The sequence below is a fragment of the Ranitomeya variabilis genome, chromosome 2 (assembly GCF_051348905.1).
Source record: "Ranitomeya variabilis isolate aRanVar5 chromosome 2, aRanVar5.hap1, whole genome shotgun sequence".
Lineage (NCBI taxonomy): Eukaryota > Metazoa > Chordata > Amphibia > Anura > Dendrobatidae > Ranitomeya > Ranitomeya variabilis.
The window spans coordinates 193793922-193816570 of record NC_135233.1 but is presented as its reverse complement, the minus strand read 5'-3'; the positions used below and the strand labels follow the sequence as shown (position 1 = coordinate 193816570).

General features: G+C 44.6%; 1 protein-coding gene across 2 annotated transcripts in view; it reads right to left on the bottom strand.

Annotated features, from left to right (window-relative positions):
* LOC143804855 (rho GTPase-activating protein 6-like) overlaps positions 1-22649 on the bottom strand; it is a 281479-nt gene that overhangs the window by 84980 nt on the left and 173850 nt on the right. For both annotated transcript variants that reach the window (XM_077283365.1, XM_077283366.1), the window contains exon 7: positions 2596-2746. In XM_077283365.1, coding sequence (XP_077139480.1) covers positions 2596-2746 — 151 coding nt within the window. The remainder of the gene's footprint in view (positions 1-2595; positions 2747-22649) is intronic.

Genomic DNA, 22649 nt, shown 5'->3' with positions numbered 1-22649 from the left:
ATATAAACACTCTGCCGTTTATTGGACGCCCCTCATAGGGCCACGGGTCGGGTCGGGCCACCGTGACATCCCCGTCGAGTGCTGAAGGACCCGGTACCGAGTACCCCATTGCCCTTATGTGAGGGCGATCCATAACCATAGAGGTCCTTGAGATCTCTATGGTTACTGATCGCCGGTAGCTGTGAGCGCCACCCTGTGGTCGGCGCTCATAGCACACCTGCATTTCTGCTGCATAGCAGCGATCTGATGATCGCTGCTATGTAGCAGAGCCGATCGCGTTATGCCACCTTCTATCCTCCCATGGAGGCTATTGAAGCATGGCAAAAGTAAAAAAAAAAAAGTAAAAAACATGTGAAAAAAAATAAAAAAAATATAAAAGTTTAAATCACCCCCCTTTCGCCCCTTTCAAAATAAATCAATAAAAAAAATCAAACGTATACATATTTGGTATCGCCACGTTCAGAATTGGCCGATCTATCAATAAAAAAAAGCATTAACCTGATCGCTAAACAACGTAGCGAGAAAAAAATTCAAAACGCCAGAATTACGTTTTTTTGGTCGCCGCGACATTGCATTAAAATGCAATAACGGGCGATCAAAAGAACGTATCTGCACCAAAATGGTATCATTAAAATCGCCAGCTCGGCACGCAAAAAATAAGCCCTCAACCGACCCCAGATCATGAAAAATGGAGATGCTACGGGTATCGGAAAATGGCGCAATTGTTTTTTTTTTGTTTTTTTTTAGCAAAGTTTGGATTTTTTTTTCACCACTTAGGTAAAAAAGAACCTAGTTATGTTAGGTGTCTATGAACTCATAATGACCTGGAGAATCATAATGGCAGGTCAGTTGTAGCATTTAATGAACCTAGCAAAAAAGCCAAACAAAAAACAAGTGTGGGACTGCACTTTTTTTGCAATTTCACCGCACTTGGAATTTTTTTCCCGTTTTCTAGTACACAACATGCTAAAGCCAATGATGTCGTTCAAAAGTACAACTCGTCCCGCAAAAAATAAGCCCTCACATGGCCGTATTGACGGAAAAATAAAAAAGTTATGGCTCTGGGAAGGAGGGGAGCGAAAAACGAACACGGAAAAACGGAAAATCCCAAGGTCATGAAGGGATTAAACTTATTTATTTAAATAATTAAAAAATACGGCGTGGGGACCTCTCTCTATTCTTGATAACCAGCCTTGCTGAAGCTGACAGCTGAAAGTTGCAGCCCACAGCTGTCAGTTTTGCCTGGCTGGTTTCCAAAGTTACAGGGGAACCTCACATCATTTTTTAAATTTATTTATAGTGCAGGTGCCGACTGATGAATACTTCCATCAGTCACTGCCTGCTCTTGCTGTTATCAGCTGAATACAACTCTCAACATTGTCCCCTGCTAGCGCTGATCGCAGTGCGAGCAAGGGGTAGAGATGTGAGCTGTCTCCAGTACCCGGCGCCGGGGTACAACACGTTCGGCTACTGGGATAAAAAGCACTTATTTCCTCCCTGGAGGTGCCAGCTTTCCGTCATAGAGACATGCACGGGTGGTTACAGTCACCTTGGCAGATGTAAGCACACTCTGGCACATGCTTGGTAAAGCAAGCTGTCAATCAAGGTGTCTGGGCATATTTACGGTATGCTGAGCAGTGACTGTAGCCATAGGGTCACTCTCGGTGCGGCAGCTCATACTGTGAGCGGGAGCTGTTTTCACGACCTCGGCACTTTGATTGACAGCTTGCTTTGCACATATGTTCTGCAGAGTCAGCTGTCAATCAAAGTGCCGAGTCGTGCTTCTATCCTCCACTCACAGTATACTGAGCAGTGACTGTAGCCGATGCGGGCACAAATCTAGAATGGAAAGCCTGCGGCTCCCGGCAGTCATAAAGCTCATTTTTCCTGGTAGCCGCACTCTCAGTGCCATGGCCGGACAGCATTATAAGACTATTAAACTGCAGACTAACCCTCTAACTGCAGGTCAAAAGCATTTGCGGACATGACCGCTTCCCTTTAGGGAAGCCTTATAGTAAAATCCTATATTCTAATCGCCATAACAGAGTCACACCTCAGGGCCACGGACTTATTTGTTTCCTGCAGTTTTATTATTACTGTTGATCTGATATATTTTTCGCACTCGTTGCCGCTATTTAATTTGTTAGGATTTATTCTGCCTTCAGGTCTTATGTCATCAGTGAATTTTCTTTTACACTTTTCATTGCATAAAGGATCAAATGGAAAAATTGTCTTTCCAGTTTGATGCCAAACTTCTGTAATATTTGCCATGCGAAAAAGATCTGTGCAACAAATGGACATTGTGACGTTTCAGGTTTACGTTGCGACATTGCATCGACTACTTTTTGCACTAGTTTGGTGGATTTTGCCAAAATCTGATTTTTTTTCCCCGTCATTTTGGACACCTTTTCTAATGCACCTATTGTGGGAGAGAAGACAAGATAAATATCAGGTCGGGTCACGGTCATCACCTTGGTAAGAGAAGGACGATATCAAGCGACGGCATTGCACGGTTCCTGGGATTATCTCCTGCTCTGTCCTTTATGTATAATATGTTAATACATCATTTGCATATACATGTAGATGGGTATTTACCGGCGGTGTGTATAAATGCCGCGTACAGCTCCCGAGAAAGAAGAGGCTCCTTTAGGTCTCTTAGAAATGCCTTGAGCACGGCAGACACATCATGAACACAGATGTCTTCCCCGAGCAGCTTATCTCCAGAAATAGCAAATTCTTCCCGCAGCTGTTAATAGAAATGCTACAGATAATTAGGATAAAATCTAGTCTTAGTAGCTACTCACATTAATGTGTTTTATACAATATGCCGCACAATTTACAATATGCTTCCGTCTACACAAGGTCACAGGGGAGATCTCTCCAAACTGGTGCCAGGAAAAAGTCTTGGACACAGCAGCCAACTGGACTCCAGAGGTCTCATGAAAAGGAATTAAAGGATATTTCCATCTCAGCCATTCATAAGAAACACCATGATTGCTCCCCTTTGAGTTCCCACGACCTGGCTTAGGGCTCAGCCAGACAGTTCTTGTTTTTTGGAGGGGCCCAAAAAGAAGTGGTTTCCCACAGATGGAAGATGGGTGGGTTTAGGTCCGGAGAATTTGATGTGTAAAGTCACACTGAAAACTTTGTTGACTTTTAATATCCTTATAAGTTGCAGCAAATGTTGTATTATCCTCATGTAATCTGTATAAACAGAGCAACAAAGAAGCAGGGAAATCTCAGGAGAAAAAAGAGAACTGTGCTGTGAAAAAGATGAAGGACGGAACTCAAAGGTGAACGTCAGCAGCGTAACTTTATGCCAATGGGCCCCAATGCAAAATCTGCAACAAGACCCCTTTTCATATGGGCCAAAAGGACCTTCTGGGCCCCCCATAGGCTCCATGGCCTCGGTGCAATGGCAACTCCTGCACCTATTATAGTTCTGCCCCTGGTGAACTGGTGGGGACTAAAACTATGTTCATTACAACACCATTAGGAAGCGATCACTCACTTTTCATCTAGCCATTTAATATGTAGTAGGATCAGGAGGACGTAAAGTTACATTGTAGGGATTTTGCAGGCTCACGAGTTCTGATGGCGGCACCTGCAGAGGGCACTGTAATGTTCAGCTGTGCTCCCGCTGTGACGTGGTGAGACTAGAGCAATCTCTGATCCCGGTACAGGAACATACAAGGAGTCTGCCAGTGGAAGAGCGTTAGCCCATCAACACCCCAACAACGCGACCATGCATACTACTATTAAATAACTCCTGATTTGTTTTTTCTTCACCTCTCTTACCAACACATGAAATTAAAAGTGACCATAAAGTAGTAAGTGCCCAAATATGGTACAAAGATGACCACGGCACTCCTGTATAATGGTGCAAAAGAAGGATCCAGTCCCCTTCAATGATACATCTTGGCACTAAGCGTAGATAAAATAACTGATTTAATATACAGTACAGACACACCTTCTCATTTAAAGATTTTTCTGTATTTTCATGACTATGAAAATTGTACATTCACACTGAAGGCATCAAAACTATGAATTAACACATGTGGAATTATATACTTAACAAACAAGTGTGAAACAAATAAAATTATGTCTTATATTCTAGGTTCTTCAAAGTAGCCACCTTTTGCTTTGATAACTGCTTTGCACACTCTTGGCATTCTCTAGATGAGCTTTAAGAGGTAGTCACCGGGAATAGTTTTCACTTCACAGGTGTGCCCTGTCAGGTTTAATAAGTGGGATTTCTTGCCTTATAAATGGTGTTGGGACCATCAGTTGTGCTGAGCAGAAGTCTGGTGGATACACAGCTGATAGTCCTACTGAATAGACTGTTAGAATTTGTATCATGGCAAGAAAAAAGCAGCTAAGTAAAGGAAAACGAGTGGCCATCATTACTTTAAGAAATTAAGGTCAGTCAGTCCGAAAAATTGGGAAAACTTTGAAAGTGTCCCCAAGTGCAGTGGCAAAAACTATCAAGTGCTACAAAGAAACTGGCTCACATGAAGACCGCCCCAGGAAAGGAAGACCAAGAGTCACCTCTGCTTCTGAGGATAAGTATATCCGAGTCACCAGCCTCAGAAATCGCAGGTTAACAGCAGCTCAGATTAGAGACCAGGCCAATGCCACACAGACTTCTAGCAGCAGACACATCTCCACAACAACTGTTAAGAGGAGACTTTGTGCAGCAGGCCTTCATGGTAAAATAGCTCCTAGGAAACCACTGCTAAGGACAGGCAACAAGCAGAAGAGACTTGTTTGGGCTAAAGAACACAAGGAACGTACATTAGACCAGTGAAAATCTGTGCTTTGGGCTGATGAGTCCAAATTTGAGATCTTTTGTGCGACGCATAAAAGGTGAACGGATGGACTCTACATGCCTGGTTCCCACCGTGAAGCATGGAGGAGGAGGTGTGATGGGGTGGGGGTGCTTTGCTGGTGACATTGTTGGGATTTATTCAAAATTGAAGGCATACTGAACCAGCATGGCTTACACAGCATCTTACAGCGGCATGCAATTCCATCCGGTTTGCATTTAGTTGGACCATCATTTATTTTTCAATAGGACAATGACCCCAAACACACCTCCAGGCTGTGTAAGGGCTATTTGACTAAGAAGGAGAGTGATGGGGTGCTACGCCAGATGACCTGACCTCCACAGTCACCAGACCTGAACCCAATCGAGATGGTTTGGGGTGAGCTGGACTGCAGAGTGAAGGCAAAAGGGCCAACAAGTGCTAAGCATCTCTGGGAACTCCTTCAAGATTGCTGGAAGACCCATTCCCAGTGACTACCTCTTGAAGCTCATCAAGAGAATGCCAAGAGTGTGCAAAGCAGTCATCAAAGCAAAAGGTGGCTACTTTGAAGAACCTAGAATATAAGACATAATTTCAGTTGTTTCACACTTTTTTGTTAAGTATATAATTCCACATGTGTTAATTCATAGTTTTGATGCTTTCAGTGTGAATTTACAATTTTCATAGTCATGAAAATACAGAAAAATCTTTAAATGAGAAGGTGTGTCCAAACTTTTGGTCTGTACTGAACAATCCAACAATAAAGGTTCACCAACGTTTCGCTCTACAGTAGACCTTCCTCAGGGGTCTGTTGTCCAATTGAAAAGATGTCAGATTGAGTTTTATCCCCAGGTCGACTAGTAAGTGCTGAACGTAGTGCCCACCATTTGTTCAATCAGACGCCGTGTTCAGTGCTTCGTAGCTGACACCGGGGATAAAACCCAATCTGACATCTTTTCAATTGGGCAATAACCCCTGAAGAAGGTCAGTTATTTAATCTACTCTGAGTGCCAAGTTTTCTTATGTAGCAAATATGGTGCCAGTGACAACTACATCTGCTCCTGTAGGAGAAAACATCTGTCTGTAGAGGAATAAAAAGTTATCGGTGGTAAAATATGAAACAACAAAAGATTTCTTTTTAAGTCATTTTTGTAGAGCACCAAAACATATATAAAAAGCAGAACAAAGATAACATTAAATATACCTGAGGGACAGTGTTAGAGAGAATAAATGATTCCGGAATTGCTGTTTGTTTGTTTTTATGCCTCCCAAGAGTGTAATAAAAAGTGATCTAACGCAACATGGCACCAATGAAAACTTCAGCTTCGTGACAAAAATACGCTGTCAAATAGTTCAGTTGACTGAAAAAAAAAAATCATTTATTTTTGTGCTGCCGTATAAGCCATACGTTTTTTAAGGGTCTGTGCACATGTTAAGTATTTGGTGCAGAAATGTCTGTATCTCTTGGCAGGAAAAACACAGGGTAAAATAGGCACAGTTTTGCCACCTCTTTGATGCCTTTTTAAAGTGCATTTTTAGTGCAGATTTTTGTCCACTCATTAGTATGAGTGAATTCCGCAGCAAAAACCCTGAAAGAATTGACACGTTGCAGATCTGCAAGTTAAAAATAAGCGACGTGTTCATGAGGCTTCACAATCAGCATTCACTTTGCGCAGCAGGAGACCCTTCAGGTTTTGTGAAAAAATGCAGCAAAAACACAACAAATCTGCACAGGTCCTAACAGTGTATTGTACAAAATAAATTTGCCATTAGAATAATCACGTTGCTCCACAGAATATACTTGGCTTGGTGAGTAGCTTAAAATTTAAAATGCAACCCCCCCCCCCCACAGAACTGCATTTTTTAAAATCTTCTGCCACATACAGAGATTATAAAAGTTTGTTTAAGGTGTTATACCAGAATTTATCTTTTTTTTTTTTTCTTACTCCCCTATAAAGTAACCCAACCAAGGCTTCACATTCTTATTAGCTAATTTCTTCTCCATTTTTCTGGTTTCAGCGCCTCCATTAATGAGCCTATTTGTGCAGCGTGCGGCCTTCAGTGCTGCCCATGTGACCACTGTAAACTACGTTTCCCATCACCACCTGCTTCTTCTCCAGTGTCCCCCCCTGCACAGGTAACAATAGCCCCTTCTCTAGCGGCTCAGTGATCTGCTAATGGCCCCCGGCATTTTCTTTGTAAAGGTTCCTAATCCTCCAAATCTGTATGTGTTTCAGCTGTGGTGTAACTACTGTCCAATGGGCCCCGGCACAGAATTTGGATCTGGGCCCCCACCTGCATGTTCATCAGATGTATGGGTCCTTGTAGCATTCCAGATCCTGTCCCCCCCCCCCTGATAATAATGTTCCCCATCCTGTAATAATGTCCCTGATTCTGTCAAATTCCTGTTATAATGTCCCCCAGCATGGCTCCTTCCTGTAATAATGCCCCAATCCCGTGCCCCTTTTGGTTCTAATTTCTCACATTGGGCTCCTTCCTGGTATAGAGTCCCCCATCCTGGGCCTCTTTCTGTTATAATGTCCTCTAGCCTGGCCCCTTCCAGGTATAAAGACCGCCATCTTGGTATAATGTCCTGCATCCTTGACCCCTTTCAGTTATAATGTCCCCAATCCTGGGCTCTTTCCAAGTACAATGTCCTTTATCTTGGGCTTTTTCCTGTTTTAATATTAGACCGACCATACCAACCAAAAACATGAATAGCCCAAAAAAGTATATCACAAGCAGAGAGTCAATTAAAAAATGCCTTTATTGGGTACAAATGGCAATTAATAAAATAATTAATAAATATGTACGCGTATTAAGACAGGGTTACAAGTATATAAAATTAAAAAAACTATATCAGATCTAAAATGGTGAACCCAAATATATTATTTTCAAGCTATATTCCCTATTCGTGCATCACAACAAATATTGATATGGAACTTAAAGAAAGTGGACAAAATCAAGGTGCAATAAAAAATATTTATAATGTACAATATTCGTAAATCAATCACTATATTCAAAATAGTGCACTATTAATTGAAAATGTTCCAAAAAAACATGTGCACAGTGTAAGGGCTAAAAAAACAAGTATCAGACCAAAAATTCATGAATCATACGGACATCGCAAAAATGCTATTCCAAAATAAAGTGCAAAGTGCAGACAACCAAAGCAATAGCACTGAAAATATATGTAAAATACCTTTAGGGGTAACCACGTCCCGTCACCGCTCACCCCGACGCGCGTTTCGGAATACCTTCCTTCGTCAGCGATGACGGGACGTGGTGACCCCTAAAGGTATTTTATTTTGGAATAGCATTTTTGCTATGTCCGTATGATTCATGAATTTTTGGTCTGATACTTGTTTTTTTTTAGCCCTTACACTGTACACATGTTTTCGTGGGACATTTTCAATTAATAGTGCACTATTTTGAATATAGTGATTGATTTACGAATATTGCACATTATATATATTTTTTATTGCACCTTGATTTTGTCCACTTTCTTTAAGTTCCATATCAATATTTGTTGTGATGCACGAATAGGGAATATAGCTTGAAAATAATATATTTGGGTTCACCATTTTATATCTGATATAGGTTTTTTTTTTATTATTGTATATACTTGTCTTAATACGCGTTCATATTTATTCATTATTTTATTAATTGCCATTTGTACCCAATAAAGGCATTTTTTAATTGACTTTCTGCTTGTGATATACTTTTTTGGGCTATTCATGTTTTTGGTTGGTATGGTCAGTCTCTCACTCTAGTGTTAAACCACTATTTCTCACAGTACACAGCAATGACTGTAATTTTTATTTATATATATATATATATATATATATATATACAAAAAAACATTTTTTATTGTTCGTGGTGTGTCTGTGCTTTAACTGTTTTAATATTAGCATTCTGGGCTAATTCCAGCAATAATGTCTACCATTCTGGTATATTGTCTCTCTTTCCTGTTATAATGTCCTCCATCCTGGGCCCCTTCCTGGTATAATGTCTTCTATCACGGGCCCCATTCTCGAATATTGTCTCCATTTCCTGGTACAATTTCCCCCATCCTGGCATAATGTCCCACTTCCTCTATAATGTCCCTGTCCCTCATACTGGTATAATGTCCTCCATCCTGGGCCCCCTTCATGGTATAATGTCCTCTATCATGAGCCCCATTCTGGAATATTGTCTCCATTTCCTGGTATAATGTCCCCCTTCCTTGTATAAACTTCCCCATACTGTTATAATATACTACATCCTGGTCCCTTCCCTGGTATAATACCCCCCTTCCTTGTATAATGTACCCCATACTGATATAATGTCCTCTATCCTGGGCCCCATTCTGGTATATTGTCTCCATTTCCTGGTATAATGTCCCCCTTCCTCGTATAATCTCCCCATACTGTTAAAATATCCTCGATCCTGGTCCCTTTCCTGGTATAATGTCTTAATTCCTGGAATATGTCCCCCTTCCTTGTATAATGTCCCCCATCCTGGTATAATGTCCCCCTTCCTTGTATAATGTGCCCCATACTGATATAATATCCTCCATCCTGGGCCCCTTCCTGGTGTAATGTCTTAATTCCTGGTACAATGTCCCACATCCAAGTATAATGTCCCCTTTCCTCGTATAATGTCCCCCATACTGGTATAATGTCCTCCATCCTGGGCCCTTTCCTGCTATAATGTCTTAATTCCTGGCATAATGCCCCCTTCCTCGTATAGTATACCCTAGACTGGTATAATGTCCTCTATGCTGGGTCCCATTGTGGTATATTGTCTTCATTTCCTGGTACAATGTCCCCCATCCTAGTATAATGTCCCCCTTCCTCATATAATCTTGCCCATACTGTTATAATATCTACCATCCTGATCCCTTTCCTGGTATAACGTCTTAATTCCTGGAATATGTCCCCCTTCCTTGTATAATGTCCCCCATCCTGGTATAATGTCCCCCTTCCTTGTATAATATCCCCCATACTGATATAATATCCTCCATCCTGGGCCCCTTCCTGGTATAATGTCTTAATTCCTGGTACAATGTCCCACATCCAGGTATAATGTCCCCTTTCCTCGTATAATGTCCCCCATACTGGTATAATGTCCTCCATCCTGGGCCCTTTCCTGGTATAATGTCTTAATTCCTGGCATAATGCCCCCCTTCCTTATATAGTGTACTCTATACTGGTATAATGTCCTCTATTCTGGGTCCCATCTGGTATATTGTCTTCATTTCCTGGTACAATGTCCCACATCCAGGTATAATGTCCCCCTTCCTCGTATAATGTCCCCCATACTGGTATAATGTCCTCCATCCTGGGCCCTTTCCTGGTATAATGTCTTAATTCCTGGCATAATGCCCCCCTTCCTTATATAGTGTACTCTATACTGGTATAATGTCCTCTATTCTGGGTCCCATCTGGTATATTGTCTTCATTTCCTGGTACAATGTCCCACATCCAGGTATAATGTCCCCCTTCCTCGTATAATGTCCCCCATACTGGTATAATGTCCTCCATCCTGGGCCCTAGACTACCCTAGACTGGTATAATGTCCTCTATGCTGGGTCCCATTCTGGTATATTGTCTCCATTTCCTTGTATAATCTTCCCCATACTGTTATAATATCCTCCATACTGGTCCCTTTCCTGCTATAATATCTTAATTCCTGGCATAATGTCCCCCTTTCTTGTATAGTGTATCCTATACTGGCATAATGTCCCCCTTCCTTGTATAGTGTACCCTATACTGGTATAATGTCCTTTATGCTGGGCCCCATCTGGTATATTGTTTCCATTTCCTGGTACAATGTCCCACATCCAGGTATAATGCCCCCCTTCCTCTTATAATGTGGCATTCCTTGTATAATGTCCTCTATCCTGGGCTCTTTCCAGTAATAATATCTTTGTTCTACGGCTCTTCTCCAAGTAAAAAAAAAAATAACCGAATCGTCTTCCATCCCACAATGTGCAGCGTAATCTTCTATGGTCGATGCATATGCCAGAAAATGACTTCAGTGTGCAAGCGATAGGCAGTGCATTACGTCATTGCCATGTTCCACCCGTGACTAAAAGGTTGATGTCAGCTAGAATAAAACTTACCAGTAATTCGGTTTCTAGGAACCTTCCATGATGGCATACGGAGGTTGCCTCTTTGCCCTGATGGGGGACAGGAAACACAGAGAGGTTAAAAGGCCCTCCCACCTCCCACTCGCCAGTGACTTATAACTGAAAACCATAGCACCGGTTTACCTTCTAAATCCCAGATTTTTATCCAGGAATATAGGGACAGAATTAGCGCCGTCGTGGAAGGTTCCTAGAAACCGAATTATTGGTAAGTCTAATTCTATTTTCTCTAGTCACCTTCCACGACGGCATAAGGAGGAATACTAACTAATTTGGCGCTAGGGTGGGACAACGGCCTGGAGTACTTTCCGGCCAAAGACTAGATCTTTATTGGACAATACGTCCAATCTATAATGCTTGGAGAAAGTATGTAGTGCAGACCATGTCACCATCCTGCAGATTTGGTCTGCAGATGCGCCTGCTCTTTCTGCCCAGGAGACTGATGTGGATCTGGTTGAGTGGGCCTTGACCCCGCGCTGGGGGTGATTTATTTTGAGCGAGATATGCTTCTGCTATTGCTCTTTGTATCCAATTAGAGATAGTGCTTTTGCCACCTTTTTCCCCTTATTTTGACCAGACAAATGGAGAAACAGATTCTGATCAATTCTGCAAGAGCTGGTTTGCTCTAAGTAATGTAGAACAATAAGTCGGACATTGAGAGTGTGGAATTTTTCCTCCTTCGAGTTTGCTGGATTTTGGCAAAAAGATGGTAGGACGATTTCCTGGGAACGGTGAAATTCAGAGACTACCTTTGGCAGAAAAGAAGGGTCGAGACGAAGGACTATGGAGTCATCTCTAACTGACAAATAGGGCTCCTTCGTTGATAGGGCTTGTAGCTCTCCTACCCTCCTAGCCGTGGTTATAGCCACCAAGAAAACCGTTTTGTAAGCAAGGTTTTCAGGAGAACAGGAAGACAAAGGTTCAAATGGTGGACCTGTGAGCCCATGTAGCACTAAGTTAAGATCCCATGAGGGAACCAACAACTGTCTCTTAGGGTTCATTCTGAGGGCTGATGTCATGAACCTCTTGATCCAGCGATGACCTGCTAGACCCTGATTAAAAACAGAACTGAGAGCAGAGACGTGGACCTTTAGGGTGCTAGGCCTAAGGCCGATCTCTAAGCCTTTTTGTAGAAAATCTAGAATTTGTGACATATTTGGGCTAAGAGGATCTGGTAAGTTAGGGAGGCAGAAGGATGAAAACGTCTTCCAGACCTTATTGTAAATGGCGTTGGTTACTATCTTTCTGGACCTTTGTAGAGTAGCGATTACTGGGTCCGATAACTCTTTGGCTTTCAGTATCTGGGCCTCAGTAGCCATGCCGCTAGCTTCCACTACTGAGGATCCAAGTGATGAATGGGCCCCTGTAAGAGGAGGTTGTTTTCTAATGGAAACTGGACCGGGCCGTCTACCTGCAGATCGATGATCAGGTTGAACCAACTTCTTTTTGGCCATAATGGGTCTACCAAGGTAGTTGGGGTCCGTTCTTCTCAGATTTTCTGTAAAACCTTCGCCAAAATTGGAATTGGTGGGAACGCATAGGCCAAGTGAAAGTCCCACTTCTGGGCCAGAGCATCTACTCTCCTGGAATTGTCCCTGAGGTTTAGGGAGAAGGCTTCAACCTGCGTGTTTTGGCAAGATGCAAAAAGATCGACTTCTGGTAGACCCCACCTGTCTACCAGTATTTTGAAGCTCCCACTGTTCAAGCTCCATTCCCCTGGCTGGATGTCTTGGTGACTCAGATAGTCTGCCTGGGTGGTGGAAGAGCCTTTCAAATTTCAAATGGACTGCTGTCAGCAACAGTAGGTGTTTCTCGGCCCAGCAGAATATTCGAGCAGAAATACTTTTTAGGTTGTTGAACCTTGTACTGCCTTGATGCTTGATATGAGCAACTGCAGTCATGTTGTCCGAGTATATTCGGATGTGTTGTCCAGCGATCTGGTGACCTGCTGCCAGATGGGCTTCCTCTACAGCTTTTAACTCTCTGAAGTTGGACGACTTCCCGCTCGTTGTCTGGTCCCAGAGTCCTTGGAACGGAATATTGTTTATCATGGCTCCCCAGCCCCTCCTGCTGGTATCTGATGTTATTGTAGTTAGCGGAACCTGAGTCCAGCTTACACCTCTGTGGAGGCTTTTGGAATTTATCCACCATGCCAGGAAGGCTCTTAATCGACCCGGCATGTGTAGCCTTCTGTTTAGAGTACTGGGATGGCCGTTCCAGTTCCCTAAAATATGAGCTTGAAGGACTCTGGAGTGGGCCTGAGCCCAGGGTACCGATTAGATGCAGGCTGTCATGGAACCCAAGACCGACATGCCTTCTCGCAGTGTAGGGGACCTCATGTCTCTGAACCTTTGACCTTTGTTATTAAGGTCAGATGGTGGTCTTCTGGAAGGAAAGACATCTGTTTTGCAGAGTTCAGGAGTACTCCCAGGAATTTCCTGGTTTTGGAGGGCCATAGCTGAGACTTTTTCAGGTTCAGGAGGGTCTCTGATACATGAGATTTTAGGGCCGTCTTGGTGGAGGCTACCATCAGCAAGTCGTCCAAGTAAGGCACTATACAGATGCCTTGACTCCGTATAAAGGACACTACTTCTGCCATTATCTTAGAGAAGATTCTTGGCGCTGAGGAGATGCCAAACAGAAGGATGTCAAACTGATAGTGTTCCACCTGCCGACCTCCCTGTACCGCAAACCTGAGATATTTCCTGTGTCTTGGGTGGATTGGAATATGCAAGTAGGCATCTTTTAAGTTGATGGTCGACATGAAGAAGTGAAGCCCGATCAAGGGAATGGCTGGTCTTACAGATTCCATCTTGAATCTGCAGTATCTTACATGTTGGTTTAGTCCCTTCAGATTTATAATGATACGGGCCTTGCATGAGGGTTTGGCTGCCAAAAACAGTCTAGAGTAGAGGCCCAGACCCCATTCCGACTCTGGAACCTGGGAGATCACGTTTGATCTTGCAAGGTCTCTGAGACCTACTAGCAGCGCTGCTTGATCTCTTGGGGTTGGAAGGGAGGTGACTTTCAGAACCCGTGGAGGGGAGGAACTGAACTCTATTAATAGACCCTCCTTGATGATATTGAGGACCCAGTGACAATTGTTGATGTTCTGCCACTTATGTACATATCTTGAGAGTCTCCCCCCCACCGCGTCGAAGTCATCGTTTCTCTTGTTGGGACTGCTGTTGCTGAAAGATGAGAATATTCTTCCCTCCACCGTTTGCATAGCTCCACCTCCTGGTCTTGCCCTTCCCCTTCTGGGAGGTTTGAGGCTGTGAGGCACAAAAATAACGTTTTTTAGAGGGTTTTTGTTCCGGGAGGGCTTTTTTATTGTCGGTGGCCTTTTCTAGGATCTTGTCTCGGGAAGGCCCAAAGATATATTCTCTTTAAAGGGTATGGCACATAACTTGGCCTTGGAGGTGATGTCACCAGACCACATCTTGAGCCAAAGAGCTCTCCTAGCCGAGTTGGATTGCACAAGTGACCTGGCGGCAACTCTGATGGATTTCATGGCGGCGTCCGCTAAAAACCCAGTAGCCCTGAGAAGGCTAGGCAGTCAGTCCAGCAGCTCCCCCCTGAAGGTACCCTGGGATATATGAGTTTCTAGTTCTTCTAACCAGCGGGAGAGGGCTCTAGCTACGTAGGCGGAAGCAATGTAAGCCTTTATGGCAACCGTAGATGTCTCCCAGGACTTATTCAAGAGACTTTCTATTTTTCTGTCCATTGGATCCTTCAATTACAAAGAATCTTCAAATGGGAGTGCGGATCTTTTCGCAACCCTTGCCACCTGTACGTCGACTTTGGGAATGTCCCATCTAACAGAATCACCTTCTAGGGGGAATCTGTGTTTCATTTCTGTGGGGGTGCTGAGGTGTTTCTCCGGCAGTTCCCACTCTTGAGAAATTATGTCAAGTATATTAGCATGCACTGGGAACCCTACACGTTTTCCCATTTTTAGCCCACCAAACATCTGGTCCTGAATGGACTGAGGCTCTGGTTCCTCTTCCATCCCCATAGTGCTGCGTACTGCAGATACCAGCTCCTCAATCCACTCAGAGGAAAAGAGATACTTTCTGGCTTCAGAGGCCTTGGATTGCCTTCCATACTGAACGATAGTCTTACCTCTGTGGAGACTTCAGGCAGATTTTATGGCGGTCGGTAGCCAGCCCCTGCCCCCCAGCATAGATAGTTTCCCCCCTCCCCCTCCTGGGTCCATGTGTAGGTGGTGCGGCGTCCATGAGCACCAAGCGCTGCCGGAATCTGGAAGTCCAGATGTGCTCCACCGGAATGCAAAGTCCTGGAAGTGACGCATGCTGACACCACCTCCGAGACGCCGAACTGCGTGTATGGAGGTGGAGAAGACCGGGGAGCTCCGGGAGGCCACTGGTCGGGATCACTGGCCTGCTTTGCCCTCTTGGTGGCGCGGGCAGGCCAGGAGGGAGTCCCGAGGTCGCCATAATGGGGGACGACAGGAGCAGCCTGGAGGAGGCGAGGAGCGACCACATGCTGCCCAGCAATACATGCTCTGCCTGTCAAACAAGGTAACTGCAGTCGCCGGCCACCACAGCACACGGAACCTCTCCCTGCCCTATGGGAAACAGTAAAGACACTGGCGAGTGGGAGGTGGGAGGGCCTTTTAACCTCTCTGTGTTTCCTGTCTCCCATCAGGGCAAAGAGGCAACCTCCGTATGCCGCTGTGGAAGGTGACTAGAGAAAAAATGGTTCATCATAAAGGTCAAAACTGGCTTCAGTGATAAGGAGATAAATCAGGCACACACAGTCAGGAGAGGACCCTGTTCAAGAACAGTATATGGGCCCTTTGCAGTCCAATAGCTAATAATAATGCAGAATTCCACCTTCTTTGTTTCAATTTAAAATTTGCTGGGGAAGAACAGAAGGGTCCCAGGATGGGGGCATTATACCAGAAAGGAGCCCAGAATGGGGGTTTTATGGCAGAAAGGGTCAGAGGAATGGGGGGCATTATACCAGAAAGGGTCTTAGGATGGGGGCATTATTCCAGAAAGGGGCCCATGATGGGGTTTTATACTAGAAAGGGGCCCAGGATGGGGGCATTATATCAGAAAGGGGTCTAGGATGGGGGATTTTATACTAGAAGGGGTCCCATGATGGGGGGCATTATACCAGAAAGGGGCCTAGGATAGGGGGCATTTTATCAGAAAGGGGCCCAGGATGGGTCTCATTATACTAGAAAAGGACCCAGAATGGGGGGCATTATACCAGAAAGGGCCCAGGATAGCAGGTTTTATGTCAGAAAAGTGCATATGAAGGTGGTTTTATACTAGAAAGGGTCACATGATGGTTGGCATTATACCAGAAAGGGGACCAGGATAGGGGGCATTTTATCAGAAAGGGGCCCAGGATGGTTGCATTATACCAGAAAGGGACTCAGGATGGGTGGCATTATCCCAGAAGGGTCCAGGATAGCGGGTTTTATGTCAGAAAAGTGCATATGATGGTGGTTTTATACTAGAAAGGGTCCCAGGATTGGGGGCATTATCCCAGAAAGGGCCCCAGGATGTTTTTTTTTTTTACCAGAAAGGGGCCCTGGATGGGGGGAATTATACCAGAAAGGGTCCCAGGATGGGTAGAATTATACCAGAAAGGGTCCCAGGATGGGTGGCATTATCCCAGAAAGGGGCCCAGAATGGGGGTTTTTGATACTAGAAAGGCGTCCAGGATGTGAGTTTATACTAAAAAGGGGCCCAGGATGGGAGCATTAGACCAGAAAGGGGCCCAGAATGGGTTTTTTTGATAGTAGAAAGGGGTCCGTGATGGGGGGTTTTATACTAGAAAGGGTCCCAGGATGAGGGCATTATCCCAGAAAGGGCCCCAGGATGGTTTTTTTTATACCAGAAAGGGGCCCTGGATGGGGGAATTATACCAGAAAGGGTCCCAGGATGGGTGGAATTATACCAGAAAGCGTCCCAGGATGGGTGGCATTATCCCAGAAAGGGGCCCAGAATGGGGTTTTTTTTATACTAGAAAGGGGTCCAGGATGGGGGTTTTATACTAGAAAGGGGCCCAGGATGGGGGCATTAGACCAGAAAGTGGCCCAGAATGGGTTTTTTTGATACTAGAAAGGGGTCCAGGATGGGGGTTTTATACTAGAAAGGGTCCCAGGATGAAGGCATTAGACCAGAAAGGGGCCAAGGTTAGGGGTCATTAGACCAGAAAGGGGTCCTGGATGGAGGACATTATACGAGAAAGGGGCCCAGGATGGGGGCATTATGACAAAAAAGTGCCTAGGATGGAGGGCATTACACCAGAAAGGGTCCCAGGATAGGGGGTTTTATGCCAGAAAAGGGCCCACGATGGTGGTTTTATACTAGAAAGGGTCCCAGGATGGGTGGCATTATCCCAGGAAGGAACCCAGGATGGGTTTTTTTTATACCAGAAAGGGTCCCAGAATGGGGGAAATTATACCAGAAAGGGTCACATGATGGGGTTTTATACTAGAAAGGGGTCCAGGATGGTGGTTTTATACTAGAAAGGGGCCCAGGATTGGGGCATTTGACCAGAAAGGGGCCCAGGAAAGGGGTCATTACACCAGAAAGGGGCCCAGGATGGATGGCATTACACCAGAAAGGGTCCCAGGATGCAGGATGGAGGGCATTATAATAATAATAATTATTATTATTTATATAATAATAATTTTTATTTATATAGCGCCAACATATTTTGCAGCACTTTACATTTAAGCGGGGACATGTACAGACAAATTCAATACAAGTTAAGACAATTTAAACAGTGACATTAGGAGTGAGGTCCCTGCTCGCAAGCTTACAATCTACAAGGAAATGGGGGGGACACAATAGGTGAAAAGTGCTTGTTATTTCAGGTCTGGCAATTATAATAAATAGGGATTTTCATATAAAGCTGCATGATCCGGTCATCAGCCCGTGTGTTTAAGTGCAATAGTCAAGTATCAAGTGCAGTTATGAGCATGGAGGGTGTGGAGACAGATGAATAGTAGGGTGCAGATTCAGAGTAATATTTGGAAGGAGGGAACAGGGCAAAGTTAGTTTACTGAGTAGTTGATGTGGTAGGCTTGTTTGAAGAGATGGGTTTTCAAAGCGCGCTTGAATAGGTCGGGGCTAGGTATCAGTCTGATCGTCTGGGGAAGTGCATTCCAGAGAGCTGGCGCAGCACGAGAGAAGTCTTGTAGACGGAGGTGCGAGGTTCGGATTACGGGGGATGTTAGCCTTAGGTCATTTGTAGAACGGAGGGCACGTGTAGGGCGATAGACAGAGATGAGAGAGGAGATATAAGGCGGTGCAGAACTGTGGAGAGCTTTGTGGGTGAGGGAGATGAGTTTATACTGGACCCTGTAGCGAATGGGTAGCCAGTGTAATGACTGGCACAAGATGGAGGCATCGGTGAAGCGGTTGGACAGAAATATGACCCTGGCTGCCGCATTCAAGATGGATTGGAGAGGAGAACGTTTGGTAAGAGGGAGACCGATCAGAAGAGAGTTGCAGTAGTCCAGACGAGAATGAATAAGAGCGACAGTCAGTGTACCGTCACACAGTGCCATTTTCATCGCTACGACGGCACGATTCGTGACGTTGCAGCGTCGTATAAGTATCGCTCCAGCGTCGTATACTGCGGTCACACGTTGCAATACACGGCGCTGGAGCGATAATTTCATGACGTATTTGCGATGTAGAAGCCGTTGGTTACTGTGCGCACATCGTATACAACCTGTGTCACACAATGCAATCATGCCGCCACAGCGGGACACTAGACGACGAAAGAAAGTTTCAAACGATGTGCTACGACGTACGATTCTCAGCGGGGATCCAGATCGCAGTAGCGTGTCAGACACAGCGATATCGTAAATGCATCGCTGGAACGTCACGAATCGTGCCGTCGTAGCGATCAAAATTGCACTGTGTGATGGTACCCTAAGAGTCTTAGCAGTTTCAAAGGTGAGAAAAGGTCGGATTCTGGAGATGTTTTTAAGATGCAAGTGACAAGAGCGAGTGAGCGATCGGATATAGGGAGTAAAGGAAAGTTCGGTGTCGAATGTGACCCCAAGACAGCGGGCATGCTGCTTGGGAGTTATGGTTGAACCCTCCAGGGTAATTTCGATGTTGAGTAGAGTGAGGTTAGTAGAAGGGAGAAACACAAGAAGTTCCGTTTTGGAGAGATTTAGTTTCAGATAGAGGGAGGACATGATGTTAGAGACAGCAGACAGACAATCCTTTGTATTTTGAATTAGGGTAGGGGTGATGACAGGGGAAGAAGTGTATAATTGGGTGTCATCAGCATAGAGATGATACTGGAACCCAAATCTGCTGATTGTTTGAGCCCATTCTGGGCCAGAAAGGGGCCCAGAATGGGGGGCATTATGCCAAAAAGGGCCCAGGATGGGGGACATTGTTATAGGATGGGATCCAAGATGGATGACATTATTACAGAAAGGGTCCCAGGATGGAGGAAATAACAAAAAACAAAAACTGCAAAAGCTTTGCGCAACTCGGTGTTGATAAACGTCTGTTGCATATGGGGCCAAAGATAACATTGTATGTGTCTGCTGCATTAGGTGTATGCACAGGTGAGCCTATACCCACAGGGTCACATTTATTCTTTATGTACAGCCTTGTGTGTTCCTTCTCACAGTTCTTGCTGTAGTGATAATTGCATAGTTATGTCCCACCAGATAACACTGGAGAGCGGATGCCGCATGTCACCTAACTGACAAATATCTCCCATACAGTGGAGACTTCACACTCCGGCTCTACGTATTTCGTGTGGACGCGCTAGTAGTACACAGCCAGCAATATCAAGCATCTTATAATGATGCAGGCGGCAGATTTGGCGCTAGATTCCACATCCGTACCATTATTGCATAACTCACGCATCACTTTTCCCGGCTCGCAGTGAGACCGGACGAGCGCTGCTCCATGTGATGTCAGTATTTGTTCTTTTCTCAATAAATCGTAACTTGCAGCACGGGCGATGCTTCCTATATTATTATTATTATTATTATTTATTTATATAGCACCATTAATTCCATGGTGCTGTACATGAGAAGGGGTTACATACAGGGTTATAGATATCATTAACAGTAAACAAATTTACAATGACACACTGGTACAGAGGGGAGAGGAGTCTGTCCTTGCGGACTTACATTCTATGGGATAATGGGGAAGAGGCAGGAGGTCGGTGTGCTGCAGCACTGGTGGTGGTGAGGCGGCAGATCGGGTGGTTGGTGAGGCAGCAGCTCGGGTGGTTGCTGAGGTGGCAGCTCTGGCAGTGGCGACGCGGTAGCTCGGGTGGTTGGTGGGGCGGCAGCTCGGGTGGTTGATGAGGCGTTAGATCTGTTGGTTGGTGAGGCGGCAGCTCCTGTGTTGGTGAGGTGGCAGCTCAGGTGGTGGTGAGGCGGCAGAATGGTTATTGCAGGCTATAGGCTTTCCTGAAGAAATGGGTTTTCAGGTTCAGTCTGAAGGATCCGAGGGTGGTGGATAATCGGACGTGTTGAGGCGTGGAATTCCAGAGGATGGGGGATATTCGGGAGAAATCTTGGAGGCGGTTGTGTGAGGAACGAATAAGTGTGGAGGAGAGTAGGAGGTCTTGGGAGGATCGAAGATTACGTGAGAGAAGATAGTGGAAGATTAGTTCAGAGATATAGGGAGGGGACAGGTTGTGGATGGCTTTGTAGATCAGTGTTAGTAGTTTGAATTGGATTGGGAGCCAGTGGAGGGATTTGCAGAGGGGTGAAGCAGGGGAGTAGCGAGGAGAGAGGTGGATTACCCGGGCAGCAGAGTTGAGGATAGACTGGAGTGGTACAAGGGAGTTAGCGGGGAGGCCACAGAGGAGGGTGTTGCAGTAATCGAGGTGGGAGATGATGAGGGCATGCACAAGAGTTTTAGTAGATTGTGGACTGAGGAAGGGACGTATTCTGGCAATGTTATTAGCAAAATGCTTTATAATCAGCCTATTATGTTGTATGAAATAGAGCCTGTCAGCAAGCTAAAGGGATTGTCCTCTAGTTGGACAACCCCTTCTTACATGCTATAGCCCCCTATGCAAAATACTCACTTCCCAGACTGGTGCAATTCCAGCACTGCATCTGCAACATTATTATGTCATATGAGTGCTGCAGCCTATCAATGGCCACTGATTGGCGGCAGTAATCTCACACCTCTCTGATGCATATGCATAAATAATTTGAAAATGGCCAAGAAACAAAGTCATTGTAAATAGTGCATTCTCTAAATGGGCTAAAGTCAGCAGTTGGGACCACAAGTATCAGTACTGGGAGCAGTGGTGAACACAAGGATCAGTACTGGGAGAAGTGGGGACCACAAGGATCAGTACTGGGAGCAGTGGTGACCAAAAGGATCAGTACTGGGAGCAGTGGTGACCACAAGGATCAGTACTGGGAGCAATGGTGACCACAAGGATCAGTACTGGGAGCAATGGTGGCCACCAGGATCAGTACTGGGAGAAGTGGGAACCACAAGGATCAGTACTGGGAGAAATGGGGACCGCAATGATCAATACTGGGAGCATTGGGGACCACAAGGATCAGTACTGGGAGAAGTGGGGGGCCACAGGGATCAGTACTGGGAGAAGTGGGGGCCATAAGGATCAGTACTGGGAGAAGGGGGGGCACAAGGTCAGTACTGGGTGAAGTAGGGACCAGAAGCAGCGAGCGAAACGTGCGTTGGAGTGGTGTGTGCGGGGCAGTGGCATCCCTATACTGGTTGGTATATTATTTTGCACTATAGTTTATGGCACAATTAGCAGCATTTGCAGCATTTGTGATTTCAATACAATTATATTATGGTGATGGCTTTTTTATTCACTTGTTGATTGAATTCATTGTGTTTTGTATACAATTTAAATATCTTTTCATTTGATTGCACTAAGGCACTTTATTATAATTGAATATTTGATTGTTATACACAGGGTATATATACACATATATATATTTTATCACATTTTTTATATTTATTTTTATTTATATAAATACAGTTTATTTTTATCTCATATTATATAATTAAAATTTATTTGCTGCGAATTAAATTATATATTTACACAAAAAATATATTTTTATATACCAATCAGTTTGGGTTTGCCCTGTCCTGCACATACAGGGTTTGTAAAATTGGTAAATTATTAAATCCCCAGAAAACCTCATTTGAGGAGATAAATATACTTATATGTACATTTTATGTGTTTTTAATAAATGTAGTTATTTATTTTAATTTATCTTGTTTTTAATAAAGATTTCTGTATACATATATAATTTTTTGGTGATATTGTTGTGATTGTATCTAAATAAAAATATTATTTTTATGGAATATTCTTTGGTCTGATGGATTTTTTTAAGAGTTAATTACAGAAGCATCAGTACTCTGAGAAGTGGGGACCACAAGGATCAGTACTGGGAAAAGTGGGGACCAAAAGGATCAGTACTGGGAGAAGTGGGGACCACAAGGATCAGTACTGGGAGAAATGGGTACCGCAAGGATCAATACTGGGAGCAGTGGGGACCGCAAGGATCAGTACTGGGAGAAGTGGGGGGCCACATGGATCAGTACTGGGAGAAGTGGGGGCCATAAGGATCAGTACTGGGAGAAGTGGGGGGGGGGGCACAAGGATCAGTACTGGGTGAAGTAGGGACCAGAAGCATCAGTACTCTGAGAAGTGGGGACCACAAGGATCAGTACTGGGAAAAG